This window comes from Neofelis nebulosa, chromosome 15 (assembly GCF_028018385.1).
Source record: "Neofelis nebulosa isolate mNeoNeb1 chromosome 15, mNeoNeb1.pri, whole genome shotgun sequence".
Classification (NCBI taxonomy): Eukaryota; Metazoa; Chordata; class Mammalia; order Carnivora; family Felidae; genus Neofelis; species Neofelis nebulosa.
In genome coordinates, this window is record NC_080796.1 from 31,088,171 (window position 1) to 31,102,552 (window position 14,382).

At 45.3% G+C, this 14,382-nt stretch overlaps 2 protein-coding genes across 10 annotated transcripts in view; one reads left to right on the plus strand and one right to left on the minus strand.

Moving 5' to 3' along the window:
• NCF2 (neutrophil cytosolic factor 2) overlaps positions 1–10,537 on the plus strand; it is a 33,123-nt gene extending 22,586 nt beyond the window's left edge. The window contains exons 11-15 of the mRNA XM_058700959.1: positions 1,389–1,414; positions 1,806–1,957; positions 2,068–2,179; positions 6,666–6,843; positions 10,028–10,537. Coding sequence (XP_058556942.1) covers positions 1,389–1,414; positions 1,806–1,957; positions 2,068–2,179; positions 6,666–6,843; positions 10,028–10,140 — 581 coding nt within the window. The 3' untranslated portion in view covers positions 10,141–10,537. The remainder of the gene's footprint in view (positions 1–1,388; positions 1,415–1,805; positions 1,958–2,067; positions 2,180–6,665; positions 6,844–10,027) is intronic.
• An 849-nt stretch (positions 10,538–11,386) lies between these two features.
• SMG7 (SMG7 nonsense mediated mRNA decay factor) overlaps positions 11,387–14,382 on the minus strand; it is a 91,622-nt gene continuing 88,626 nt past the window's right edge. For 6 of the 9 annotated variants that reach the window (XM_058700956.1, XM_058700954.1, XM_058700957.1 and 3 more), the window contains one exon: positions 11,387–13,796. In XM_058700956.1, coding sequence (XP_058556939.1) covers positions 13,683–13,796 — 114 coding nt within the window. In that variant the 3' untranslated portion in view covers positions 11,387–13,682. Of the gene's footprint in view, positions 13,845–14,382 lie in introns of all 9 variants that reach the window. The other 3 variants (XM_058700953.1, XM_058700952.1, XM_058700951.1) reach the window with 1 other exon arrangement.

Here is a 14,382-nt window from a genome sequence, read left to right on the forward strand (position 1 = left end):
AGCATTAAGCATTCAGGAGAAGGGTTTGGTAGAGATGCATTGAATAGATGGTTTGTCCAGATCCTGGATGGATGAGTGTTATGCCTGCCAGATCACCAGGACACTTTCGGGTGCTCCCCACACTTCCAACTTTATTTTGAAAAACGTCAAAGCTACAGATCAAAAGTTGAAAAGTGTAGCACAATAAACACCAGAATACCTTTCACCTAAATTCACCAATTGTTAACGTTTTGTACCGTGTACTTGCTTTGCTCCCCACCCTCCCCTCTGAGACTCTTGAAAGGAAGTTACAGACTCATGGCATTTCACCCTACACTGGAGCATTAGGTCTACTCTTCTGCATAAGCGCAGCACAATCATTATGTCAAGGACATTGAACATTAACATAATATTATAGTGTATATTTTGTATTAAAATTTCTCTAATTACCCCTCAGATCAGCCTCAGTTTTTTTGTTTTTATCTTTTCTGTCTAGGGGCTCAACAAGGATCACATATTAAGTTTTTTTTAATGTTTATTTTTGAGAGAGAGAGAGAGAGCGCGCGCGCGCGCGCGCGAGCGAGCGTGAGTGGGGGAGGGGCAGAGAGTGAGGGAGACCAAGAACCCAAAATAGCTCCAGACTCTGAGCTGTCAGCACGTGGGACTCGAACTCACAAACCATGAAATCATGACCTAAGCCGAAGTTGGACACTTAACCAACTGAGCCACCCAGGCGCCCCAAGGATCACATATTAACCTAGAAAGATTTTATGAATATAGATTCCTAGGCCTTGGATTCTGATTTTTTAGGGCTGGAATTGGACCTGAGAATCTGTATTTCCAGAAAAAAAAAAAAACTTCCAAGGAATTCTAGCAGTTAGCTGGGTTTGAGATCAGTGGTTTTGATCATGTGCTCTTTCTAGTGAGTATCTTCATGCAGATTTCTCTTATATAAATTATGTGCATATTGCTTCATTAATATATTATGCACCTTAGGAAACATACACAAAAATAAAGGACAAGGTAAAAAAAAGTGGTTCTAACGTTCCTTCTCGTGGCCCCTGGCTCATCTTGCACTCCCTGCTTTCATGAGTCCAGAGCCCACTGGTTTAACTGGACTTTGGGTCCCTGCTAACCCCATGCATTGCTGGGGACGTGCTGGTCCTCCAACACTTGCCTGTATGCTTCCTGCGGGCAGGGACTGGGTTCCTTTGTGTGGGTTCACTTCGTTTTGCCCATTTCCCTGCAGTGGGATTCCCCCACTGTTTATTAGGGTGAAGAATCACCCTGGAGTTCAAGGTAAGAAGCTGGTGTCCTGTTCTAAGAGGGTTCCCTTCTATGTAAGTCAGGGGCTGGCCCAGAGTGTTCATTCACCATCTTCTTTTGTTTTACTTACCTTCTCCATTTAGGTCAAAAAGAAAAAGAAGAGTCCAAGGTAACCGTTTCTCCTTGCACTATTTCAAATGCTAGAGAAAGAAAAAGCTTAAGCTATCCACCATAAGCCTGTCTCCCTGGATTATAGAAAGAGTCCCAAAGGAAGGGTGGGTGAGCTAACACCACACGCCATCCTTGGGCTGGGCACCCCTCGACAACCTTCCCCGCCCAGTGCACGCATTTCCTACTGGCCTTCAGCCCATGGCCAGATCTTCTGGCCCGGAGGAATTCCCATCCAGGCCGGAGGGGTCTAGGGACTCTCTGAAAGTCCTCCCGCGGCTGTCGAGCCGGTGAGCTATTGGCCTCTCCCCACCACACCGAGTACTCCCCGTGAGCACACTCAGGACAGGCCTCGGACGCTCAGGAGTTCTCATTGCTTCCTCTCCCCTCAGGAAGTAAAGCTCAGCATTCCCATGCCCTACACGCTCAAGGTGCACTTCAAGTACACGGTGGTCATGGAGACGCAGCCCGGGCTCCCCTACAGCCAGGTCCGGGACATGGTGTCTAAGAAACTGGAGCTCCTGCCGGAGCACACTCGGCTGAGGTGGGTCCACCCGCAGAGAGGGTGCAGCTGGGGGCCTGGCATGGGCTTGGAGGAGAGAAGAGAATTTGCACTGCTGTTCTCCAACGTGGTTCTCACTCCTGTCTCCCCAGCTACCGGCCTCGGGACAGCAATGAGCTGGTGCCCCTCTCGGAAGAGAACATGAAGGCTGCCTGGGCCCAGGCGAAAAACTACAGCCTGACTGTGTGGTGTGAGAACACAGTGGTGAGTGCGGCGAGCCCAAGGGCACCTGAGGTCGTGTCTGTACTGGGCCACTTCCTCAAGGACAGTCCACATTCCGACACTTACCAAGCACTTCGGTGAGCCGGGCACTGTGCCTGGTGTTGAGGATAGGGTGGCTAACACCTCTGCCTCCCTTTCACCTGGGGCTAGGGGCCCCAGATGCAGCCAGGAGAGGGGTCCCTACAGGAGAAGAGCAGGCCCAAGAATGCCCAGGAAGCCTCTCAGTCCTCTCTGCCAGCACCTATAAATGAGCCAATGTTTAGGCCCATCACTCTCAAGCAAGGCGGGAATAAAATCCTAACTGAGGCTGAGCTCCTAGCCATTCTCCACTTCAAGTTTCCACGGGAAGAGCACTTGAGGCTGGAAGGTAATAGAGAGCATTTAGTTCACAAAGAGAGGACTTGGATAAATGTCCTACTAATAGGAAGCTTCTATTAGGAACTAACCACGTGCCATACGGTGTGCTAAGTGCACACTGCGTATCCATTCTTACAGTCCCCGAAACTCTCAGAGGAACCGTCACCCCATCTTATAATGGAGGAGACAAGGCAAAGAGAGGTAACCTTGACCAAGAGTACCGCCCATCAGTAGAGGAGCAAGGGCTCGGTGGGTGGTTTGACTCCGGGGCCTGCCTACATTCTTGGACACCTTTCTAGACCTCAGGGCCTAGAAAAGACTTAGCTGGAGTTAGGAACAAAGTTAGAGGCTAGAAGTAGTGGCTACAAGTTAACACTCTTGACCGCCCCTTTGTCTCCGGGAGGGAAAAGTTGCCATTTCTTCTTGTTGTTGATGTTAATTCCTTCCCACAACCATGGCCCCTGAAAAGCATCCATCAACATACCTGTCAATACACCAACACACTTTTTTTTTGGTCTTTTATGTCATTTCATGTAAGTGGATGGTACATTGCATATATATTCCTATGAATATATATACTGTATGTATAAATTTTTGTTTTATCACCCATTTCAATATATACTCTTCCATTTATATATATACTTTTTTGTTTTAATAGTCCATTTTTTAAATGTTTGTTTTTGACAGAAAGAGTGTGTGTGTGTGTGTGTGAGTGCGTGCGCATGCACACAAGTAGGGTAGAGGCAGAGGAAGATGGGGGAAAGAGGATCCAAAGCAAACCTCAGTGCTGACAGCAGACAACCCGATGCAGGACTCAAACCCACAAACCATGAAATCATGACCCGAGCCGAAATCAGATGCTTAACCCACTGAGCCACCCAGACGCCCCATAATAGTACCTTTCTTTTGATTGCTGATGGTATTGCTAAAAGGTATTCCATAGTATGAATACTACAATTTGTTCATTGATTCACCTCTTCGTGGATATTTGGATTGTTTCCAGCATTTGTCTATTTATTCTTCAACAAACATTTGCTGAACACTTCTGCTCTCCCTAGGCACTGGAGATATAAAAACTATTAAGGCATGGGATGCTTGGGTGGCTCAGCTGGTTAAGCATCTTACTCCTTGATTTCTGCTCAGGTCGTGATTTCACGATTCGTGAGTTACAGCCCTGGGTCGGGCTCTGTGCTGACAGCATGGAGCCTGCTTGGGATTCTCTCTCTCCCTCTCTCTGCCCCTCCCCTGCTTGCTCATGCACGTTCTCTCTCTCTCTCTCTCTCTCTCTCTCAAAATAAATAGACTTAAAAACAAAACTAGTAAGACATAGGCTCTTCTTGGGGGAAAACGCAGGGCATGTGTTAAGTAAACTGATGGAAACGCACGAATGGCATACCGTTTTATAAGCACATGGGAGGCGCTCTCACCCAAACATGTTGAAGGAAGGTGGGACAAGTCAGTAGTCTTCCTAGAGAAAATGATGCTGAAATCATCTTGAGACTTAGCCTTAAAGTGGTAAATAGCAATTAGCAAAGTGGAGGAAGTTAGGGCGCCTTATACAGATGGAAGGGCAGAGGGAAGACCCTAAGAGTCAGCAGTGGGTGAAGGTGGGGTCGGTGTTACTGGACACGACAGGGCGAGTGCCGGGAGACAGGTTGGCAAGGCAACAGAGCCACATGACGGAAAGCCTTGCACGCTGCTGCACTAGGATGAGGTTGTGAGCAGGGGAGAAAGTAGAATGAATGACTGCTTGGGATGGAGGATTCTGGGGCATACGAGTAAAGCAGGGGGCTCTGTGAGGCTGGCCGGCCAGCGGACTTCCTCTGAGTACTCAGCTCCCCATGCATAGCCCTGACACTGGGGAGTCCTAACATAGTCAAGGAGACTCCTGTCTCCACTGACCAAAGCCATGGTCCTTCTGACACCTTCAGTTCTCCCCCTGCCCGCTGCCCCCACTAGCCCCGACTCCCGTTTCCTGCTTTAGCATTTTTTTTTAAATTTATTTACTTTTTTATAGAGACAGAGAGCGCACAAGCGGGGCGGGTCAGAGAGAGAGAGGGAGAGAGAACCCCAAGCAGGCTCCACGCTGCCAGTGCGCAGAGCCCGGAGTGGGGCTTGAACCCACTAAACCGTGAGATCACGACCCGAGCCAAAATCGAGAGTCAGAAGCCTAACTGCCTGAGCCACCCAGGAGCTCCTGCTTTAGCATTTTTAGATGGCAGCATCTGCAGTTACAGCAGTAGGCAGTACAAAATTCAACAGGTCATGTGTGAACCCTTCAGAGAGCTACTGGTTTTCACCTACGATTGGATTTTGAGACTATGGAAATGACCACACTGGCCAAGCTATTCCAGACCACCCAGGCCTTGGGGCCCTGTGAGGGGAGTCCCTCCTCCACACCCTCATCCCCACAGCTGGGCAGGGGTTTCTGCTTAGTCATGGAAGGGTCTCTTTGGTAGGTTCTCACTGAAATCAAAGACACACGTTTGCTGAGAAAGAAAAATGAGTAGGAGAAGAGGAGGCAAAGAAGGTGTGCCTGGAGGAAAGCCCCGTAGCTCTAGCCCCAGGTTGGTGGTATCTAAGAGCTCAGAAAATTGCCTTCAGGAAGTAGGGCCACTGGAGTGGCCTGGCTGGTGCCTCTGGCTGAGAGGCCGGGAGCCGGGACCCTGGGCAGGGGTGGGCGAGTGCTGGTGCAAGGGGTTCCCTTGGAAGTTTGAAAGGTCATCCTAGGTTTTCAATTGTCTGTCTTGGGACTAATCCCTTCCGTATCGTCTTGAAAGGATTCTGCCTAGGAGCTGTGCCCTAAATGTGGCTTACTCCACTTCAAAGGTTTGTTTTTAATTATTGTTGATTTTTGTCCTTTGAAGAGAGCTCCAGTCTCATTAGTGGCTGTCCGGGGCTAACCCTCCCCAAATTCCCAGCACAGAGTCTTGCTGGCCCTCAGTCCAGCTTCAGAGGTCATTGCTGAATGTTCTTCATCACTGCCCCTTACTCTTGTTGGTGGCAAGTCAGGATGTTCTCATTCACTTACTAGAAGAGCAGGAAAAGGAACTATCATTTAAAAATCTACTCTGTGCAGGAACACTTACCATTAACCAAGCTTAAATACTGTGTATACACACACACACACACACACACACACACACACACACACACTAATCCTCTCCCAGAGTGTTTAGTAACTGTCAGCTATTTCTATTCTACATCCTGTTGCTTCAGTCCTCTAGCCTCAATTTCAGGTAAAGAAACTGAAGTTCAGAGAGGTTACACTGCTTGCTCAGGGACACACAGCGGGAAAGCAGTGGAGCCAGGATGCAAACCCAGGCCTTGGGACTCCATAGGGCCATTTCTACCTTACTGTACTGCCTTTCTGTAAAAGGGATCTGCCAAGGCTGGAACAGGCAACATTAGGAAGTGAGATCTTTGAAAGGTCGGCACAGCATTTACCCTAGCAGGGTTTCTAATGTGGATTTGTTTGATTCTGATTCATTTCTTTAGAAACTACACCCCTCTTCTTTTCAACATTTGTGGCTCAAAAATGACCACAATGGTGACTAGGATATGTAGCTACATAGATCAGAAAGCAAAGCCTTTTTCATGGCTTTGGGAAGAAGCTCTGCAGGGATTCTCAAACTTTATCAAGTGTGAGAATTACCTAGAGGACTTGTTTAAATGCAGATTGCTGGGCCCCACAATTCCAGGAGTTTCTGATTTAATGATAGGTTTGGGACAGGACCAGAAATATACATTTCTAACAAAGTCCCTAGTGTTGTGGGTGCTGGGGAGAGGGTATTGGATTCAGAGTCAGACACCCAGGTTTGACTTTTGGTTCTGTCACTTGTGACTCAATCTGTTTTTCCATCTGCAAAGTAGTACCCTACTCTTTTCCAGAATTACTGTAAGGTTTCTGAAGATTTTAAGATTGTATAGGTTCCTCCAGACCTTTTGGGTTCATTTATCTGACCATCCAATGTTCATAAAGTGCATGTTAGGTCTATGCTAGGGACTGATCACAAATTTGCCTCTATAAATTTATATCCCAGGTGCTACACTGACATCTCACCGATTTCTTTAGCGATGGTCAATGTTCACTGGCCTTTTATTATTTCAGGGTGACCAAGGCTTTCCCGACGAACCCAAGGAAAGTGAAAAATCTGAAGCTAATAACCAGACAACAGAACCTCAGCTTAAGGAAGGAGGCCAAGTGGTAGCACTCTTCAGTTATGAGGCTACCCAGCCAGAAGACCTGGAGTTTCAGGAAGGGGACATAATCCAGGTTATATCAATGGGTAAGTAGTACTTCTGGTTGTCAGAAACTAATTTCTGTGTTGGCAGAAATAAATTCAAGGGAAGAGGGAAGTATTAACCATCTACAAACCAAACTTTAGCCAGTGCTTCCAATATCCTTCCTAGTTTTCAGCTGGAGGGAGCAAAATGGAATGTTCCATCTTTCTATCTGTTGCTCCATTGGGCAGGGAAGCAACAAATGGCAGACTTAGCTAACATTCTTCTTATTAAAGATGGCTATGTTTTGGAAGACATGTATTCTCATTCCCAGAGTTAACGAATTGGAAGGTGGCTGGGATCATTTTGCCTTTGCGACAAGCCCTAAGGATACTTTTCTGCAAACCATAGTTCTTTGAATTGATGTATTTTTTGAAGGAGGAGGAGGAAAGAAGGGGGTAAATCTTGCCTCAAAAGAAGCTATTTGGCATTGCTTTGTGTCTGGTGATTTTCCCGATTCTGTTAGCAATCAAACACACTACAAATTGAAACAGTGTAAGTGGAGAGTTCTAACTTAGTGCTTCAAAAACTTCAGTATGCCAAAACACCTTTGAAAGTTTGTTAAATACAATTCCTTGGCCCAGCAACTAGAGATTCTGATTCAGGTCTGGGCTGGGGCCCACAATTTTGAATTTCTAAGAAGTTTCCAGTGTGATGCTGGTCTACTGACCATGAGAAGCCCTTTTCTAACTCATGGTTTGACATAATCTTATTTCTCTACCTTGAAAGGTGTAAGAGTCCCATCAAAAGCTTTGTTCAAAAACCAGAAATCTGCATTAGCAATGCAGAGTAGTGAAACCAAATACTATTACCAATTATAACGGAAAAATCCAAAAGGTTTAAGAAATGAGATTTTAAAGTTAATGGGTAGTGAATATACAATTGTATGGCAATTAGCTCAAAATAGGAGTAATAAAAGAAAGAAACAGGGGGCACTGACAGTGCAGATCTTCCAACAGGGGAGAATAGGGCTTAGTAACTCCCAGCACAATTTTTTAAAAGTTTATTTGAGAAAGCGAGAAAGAACAAGCCAGGGAAGCATAGAGAGAGGGGGGACAGAGGATCCGAAGGTGGCTCTGTGCTGACAGCTGAGAGCCCGAAGCAGGGTTCGAACTCACGAACCATGAGATCATGATCTGACCTGAAGTCTGACGCTTAACTGACTGAGCCACCCAGGCACCCCCCATTCCAGCACCATTTTTTAAATGTCAGTATCAACCAACTAGCTACTTTGTCCAGTTTTTGTTGTTGTTGTTTGGTGGGGGATAGGGTAAGGAGATAAAAACTAGAGAACACACAGAAAAGCCTTCTGGGTAGATAGGCTGAGAAAAAAGAAGGTGGCATATTCCTTATTGTGACATTGTAAATCAAAGCTGGTTTAATTCAGTTACGTACCCACAAAACAGTTTGAAACTTTATCAGACCACTTAAAGAGGAAACAATTCAGCATAAACAGTGGATTTACAGTGGGGTTGAGGGTGAGTTCAATCATATTCAACAGTTATGAAATGGCTTCATTCACAACGTTTCTCAAATTTTAATATGAACCACCTGGGAATCTTGTTAAAATGGATTCGATCAGGTTTTGGGTGGGCCCTGAGATTTTGCCTTTTTTTTTTTTTTTTTACCCTAAGATTTTAAGTAATCTCTACACTCAACGCGGGACTCAAACTCACAAACCCGAGATCAAGAGTCATATGCTCTACTGACTGAGCCACCCAGGCACCCCTGAGATTTCTAGTATCCTCCTAGGATCCAAGACAAGCAAATACTCTAGTCCTTGAGTCACTCACATGCTAAGTGCAAAAGATCAAGGCAGTGGTTTGCAATTAGAATTACCTTGGGGGAACTTTAGAAAAAACTGATGCTCAGCCACACCCCACATTAATTAGAGTTTCTGGGGACAGGATCCACACAGCATCTGATCTAGATGTCTTACATCCAAAGATGAACTTCTGAACTAGTTTCATGTTCTAGTAGATGGGCTTTGGAGTAGGTCAAACCTAAGATGCCTGGTATTTATTGGCAGAATTAACCCCGAACAAGCTATTAATCTCTCCAGGTCTCCTTTCCTGAATACTATCTACAATGGAGTTATTATGAAGTCTGAGTGTGTGTGCGTGTGTATCTAGAACAGTGCCTGTAACTTACTAAAGGCTCAAAACTGGAGCCATTAAGATCCATATGTTTTATAAACATGGACTAAACTCATGACTGGCTCTAACTCAATTCTTTGATCATTCACTAGTGGACTTTCATTATTAATAAACATTTGACCCTTGAACAGCGCAGGGTTAGAGGTGCCAACACGCACCCCCCCCCCCCCACCACCAGGCGCAATCAAAAATCTGAGTAGAACTTTTGACTCTCCAATAGGTTAATTGCCAATAGTCTGCTGTTGACCAGAAGCCTTAACGGTAACATAAACAGTTGGTAAACATACATTTTATATATGTAGTATATACTGTATTCTTACAATAAAGCTAGAAAAAATGTTAAGAAAATCGTAAGGAAAATACATTTACAGCAGTGTACTTATCAAAAAATCTGTATAAGTGGACTCTCATAGTTCAAACTTGTTATTGTTCAAAGGTCAACTGTTTAATTTATGGGACGTCCCTTTCTATGGACAAGGACATAAAGATTCCCAACAGGGATTGGACAAAACTCTTCCCTTGTTTAAAGAAAAATTGCATCTCAAGATTATTGTTCAACTTTTTTCATCTAACTTTTCTGACAACTTTTTGAAAAATCTAATGGATTCTTCTGCATGACTGCTCAATTATCCTATCTAAGGCAGAAACCAATAAGATGGTGAAGTCCTATGTTCACTCCTCCCTTAAATCACTAATACAGACTTCTTGATCTGGGTAGCATATCCAGAGAAGGCAATTTTCCTGTACTGGTTTCAGAAATCGATGCATACAGGGGTGCCTAGGTGGCTCAGTTGGTTGAGGGACAGACTTTGGCTCAGGTCATGATCTTGCGGTCTGTGAGTTCGAGCCCCGCGTCCAGCTCTGTGCTGACAGCTCAGAGCCTGAAGCCTGCTTCGGATTCTGTGTCTCTCTGTTTCTGCCCCTCCCCTGCTCATGCTCTGTCTCTCTCTCTCTCTCTCTCTCAATAATAAATGTTAAAAAAAATTTTTTTTAAAAAAAGAAAGAAACCGATGTATACATTTCCTTTTATCAGTGAATGAAGACTGGCTGGAAGGGGAGTGCAAAGGGAAGATTGGCATTTTCCCCAAAGCTTTTGTTGAAGAACACGCAACTACGGACATGGAAAGCTCTCCTAGAGGAGTCTAGGATGTTCTATAACCTACAAAGTTGGAGAAAAGGAACTACAGTTTGCAAAGTTTAGCATGCCTCTGTAGAACACTGAACTGAGACATTACTGTTTGGAAGTGTTAACTAGTCTACTTTTCCCACTGAAAATTTAACCTATTAGACAATGATGTGAGAACTTATCATGATGATAACCCAGGGGTGGGGGGTGGGCTGGGGTAGAGTGGGTAGAAACGTCTGGAAGGGTATGAGGTGTATGTGTGTGTGTGGGGGGGGGCTTCTAGGGTGTTCGTAATGTTTCTTGCTTGGAGTGCTGACTACCCAGATGTGTTCACTTTGTAAAAGTTCACTGAATTGTACACTTGCTGTTGGTGCACTTCTGTATGTGATACCTCAATAAAAAAACTTGCAAACACAAGACTCAGAGCGCACGCCCAAGGCCTACATACAACTACCCCTATTCCTATACCACTGTAGTCACAGACTCCTAGAGCCCGAGGTAAGTTTACAGGTAATTTAGATGGTACACATTTTTTCTTTTTTTTTTTTTTTACACATTTTCTTTATTACAAGTCTCACTGCTTCCCAAGGAATACAATTTTCAATTCCACAGAGAATTACAATACTAGAGTTATATCCCTTCATGCCTTCTCAGAGAGGGACACTTATTAAGAGTTCACTACTGAATATGTGCCACTAATATTTAAGCGATATAAAGAAGCCAGATTCAGGAAGTCAGCTGGTTAGGACTATCCTGTTAGTTAACATTTTGTATGTACTGTACTAATTTATATGATAAAATTCTATGTATGGTTTTATTTTGGTTATCATTTAACCAAAAGGCTTGATTTTTCAGGGTTAAGTTAGATGAATGATTCCACAAATACATAGAACTCCTCTCTCTCCAGGAGACCTGGAGTTCTCCACAAGAATTCTCCTTCTTTGTACAGCATGTGTGGCTTTGTAAACAGTGTTACTGTGGCTTTATTAACAGTAAAAACAGGGATAAAAAATGGGGGGTTGTTAACTTCTTTGCATAAGCCAATCTTTATCAGAGAAAAGAACTGTGACCATCAGTTTCTTTCTACCCGCCCCTTTTCATAATAATGCACTTTGGTTTGGAATGCTACTAAAAGCAAAAATAACCCTGAAACATATTCAATCTTTGGCCATCTCCGCTCTGCCCTAGGTGACTTGTGCGTAGTTTAAACACTTATTTTTTAAGTAGGATATTTTTAGGTTAGAAAAGAAACCATGTACACACAGATCTGGTTGGAGAGAACATGGTTTAATTAAAGGCAAAGCTGATTTCAGCAGCTGCAGGTCTTGCACAGACAGACCAAAACAAAAAAACAAAAAAACAAAACAAAAAAACAAAAACAGAAGAGAAGGTTTACTACACAAAACCAGTTTCTGATGAAGATTCTCCTCTCCCTCCTCATTACTCCACGTTGAGGATGATTAGGCGAGAAACCCCGCCCCAAGAATCAGAAAACATTCCAAACACCAAATTCTCATGCAGAAACGGGGCTGCAGATGGGACCTGGGCAGGACTGGGAGTGAGAGAGTGAACCTGGCTAGCTCGTCTGGGGTGTGAGACTCAGGGACAGCTCGAACACTGGAATGTTACAGCTGCCTGAATGCAGAGCTCAAACACACAGAGTGGGTCAAGGTAGTGGGCAAGGAGGGACTGGGAGAGAGGTGGACCCAGGGAAGGAGCTGGGGAGAAGCACAAAGGGTTTCATATTGCCATTGGGTGGGGGGCTTCACCCTTTCAGACCTTTCCAAAAACAACAAAAAACAAAAACAAAAATCCCCAAACACCACGTCAAACTTAAGGAGCAATACTGTGAGCCTATGGGGCTCCAACCACTCTCTGAAGAGCAACGAGCATTCACCTCACTCCTTTCATCACTGGGGTTGCCCAGAATCTAGCGACACCCGGGGCTCCTGGATGTGCTTTGCTCTGCAGCTGTTTTCCAGTTCGTGAGTCCCACGCTGACTCCATACACTCACGCACACTCCCCTTCCCCCCAGGAGAGCAGATGGGCAGATGGGTGCGCGCGCACGCGCGCGCACACACACACACACACACACACACAGGAGAGACCTCCCAGAAACAGACCCTACCACTAGCACAGCAATTGGACATTTATATTGTTTCCATAATTTCCCCTTAAAATATTACTCTTCCAGGAACTAACAGAAATGCTGTCCTTCTGTTTCTACACAAGAAAATGTTCAGTCCTCTTTTCTTCTAATAAATACCAAATAAAAGTTTATTTTCCTTTCTTTCGCCTTTTCCAGAATGGACTTTGTTGTGTTTTCTTCTGTGCATGGTGCACATGTGTCCATGTTGCCTTGAATTTCACTCTGACAGTGGAGGTCGGGGGACGCAGCTGGGCCGGGGCCTGGCCTGCGGTGCACGCACGCAGACGCCGCTGCTTCCTTCCTCCTTGGACTGTCTTTTGGGCCCCAACTGCTGGACCCCATGCTGTTGCTTCTCGGCGAGATGTCGTACACATTAGGAACAGAAACAATTACTAGCATACAGCACAGGGCAGAAAAGGGATGGAGGTAGGGACAGGAGGAGGTGGGTGGTAAGCAGGATGGGGTCACAAAAACCAATCGAACAAAAAATAACCACACTGAAAGCTTCTACCTATTAAAATGTGTCAGGCCACGAATGGACCAGCCTGCCTTCCGTGAGACTGCTCGCTATGCTACGGTAAAATGTACAGGAATCAAAAACATTAATTTAAAATCTTCCAGCAGTCATCTGCCAGTCCAGCCCAGCACCACCACCCATACTGCATCCTCGATCGGGGCTCGAGCACCTACAGAGTGAAGGGCATTTCCTGCCGGAGTCTCCAGGCCAGAGGAGGGCCGCTAGAACCTTCTGAGTGAAAGCTGAGGCCTTGGACTCTCCCTCGTGGAGCACTGCCACTGGCCGAAGAGGTCCGTTTCCCTCATCCTGTCACCACCAACCTCTCGCAGGAGCAGCGAGCGGGGCTTTTCCTTGCTACACACTGACTAGAAGAAGCACGTTGTGTATGGAAGAATTCAGTGTGACATTATACTACCGAGAGTAATAACAATAATAAAAGATGTTCAGGAATAATCTCAACTACATTCTCAGTCAGCAAAGCAATCATTAATGGATTCCTATTTTATTCCCCAGAGAGGAAAACAGGACCGAGAAGTTCCCACCGGCTTCTCCCACCTGCCTCCCCTTCTCAGCTTTCACTTCCCTTGTGGCTGGGGGCATGCACGACGGGGAAGGTGAGAGGCGGTGACATCAGGTAACTGAGTGAAGACAAACAGCAGTTCCTCTCTCCCTCCGGAAGGCCCTGGGGGGACAGAGAGTTCCTGATGGTTTTTTCTTTTTGTTGCACTGCGGACATTTCGTGCACACTCAGCGCGCTGGTGGAACGCTTACACCCTCTCGACAGCAAGAGACAGAAGAGAGGGCTGCCACCTGCAGGGGACTGTACGGGCCAGTCCTGCAAACCCAACATGCCATGGTTTATGGAGCCTTCTTTCCCAGGGTTGCCACTCTGGCCTCAGTGTGGAGGGTTCATGGCGCCTTGTCCCCGCTGCTGTTTCTGTTTCTGCTGCATTAACAGCTGCTCCAGAGCGGAAGGTCCAGGATGCATCATGGAACTGGACCAGATAGACTGAAAAACAGCCCAGAGCTTGTCAGCAGAGGTCAAATGCCTGGATATCTGAAAGGGATTTGTTTTTCAATCCTCGCCAAATATAAAGGCATGTAAGTCCCAAGATCCCTGCCCCCTAAAAAGATCCAGCCATTAGAAGAAGTTGTTCTAAGACTGTCTTTAAGATCAGTCAGTTCCTGTTATTTTTATAACCAGATGATTTTAAACCAGAAAAGGTGAAAGTAGTTTTCACTAAAACTCAGTGCCACGTGAGACCACAGAATATTTACTATAAAGATTTTAGGCAAACAAAACATTTCCAAAATTAGACACTCTTCTTTTACTTGTTCACAAAAGGCTTCAATCAAACATTCCAAAATGAATCACAATTTTGACCTTAGAATGCAACTAAAACCTTTGTTTCTGTCCCCGCCCCTGTCCCCAGGATAACTGCTTTATCAGCAGAGAATACACAAATTAAAAACAACTTCCTATTCAAGAATCTTCTAAGGCAGATCATGTTTCTAGGACTTAGCTAGATATGTGCTATAGATCAATCAGTTCTAAGGGCCTTAGGAATGAGCCTAGCTATTTACATGAACAAAAG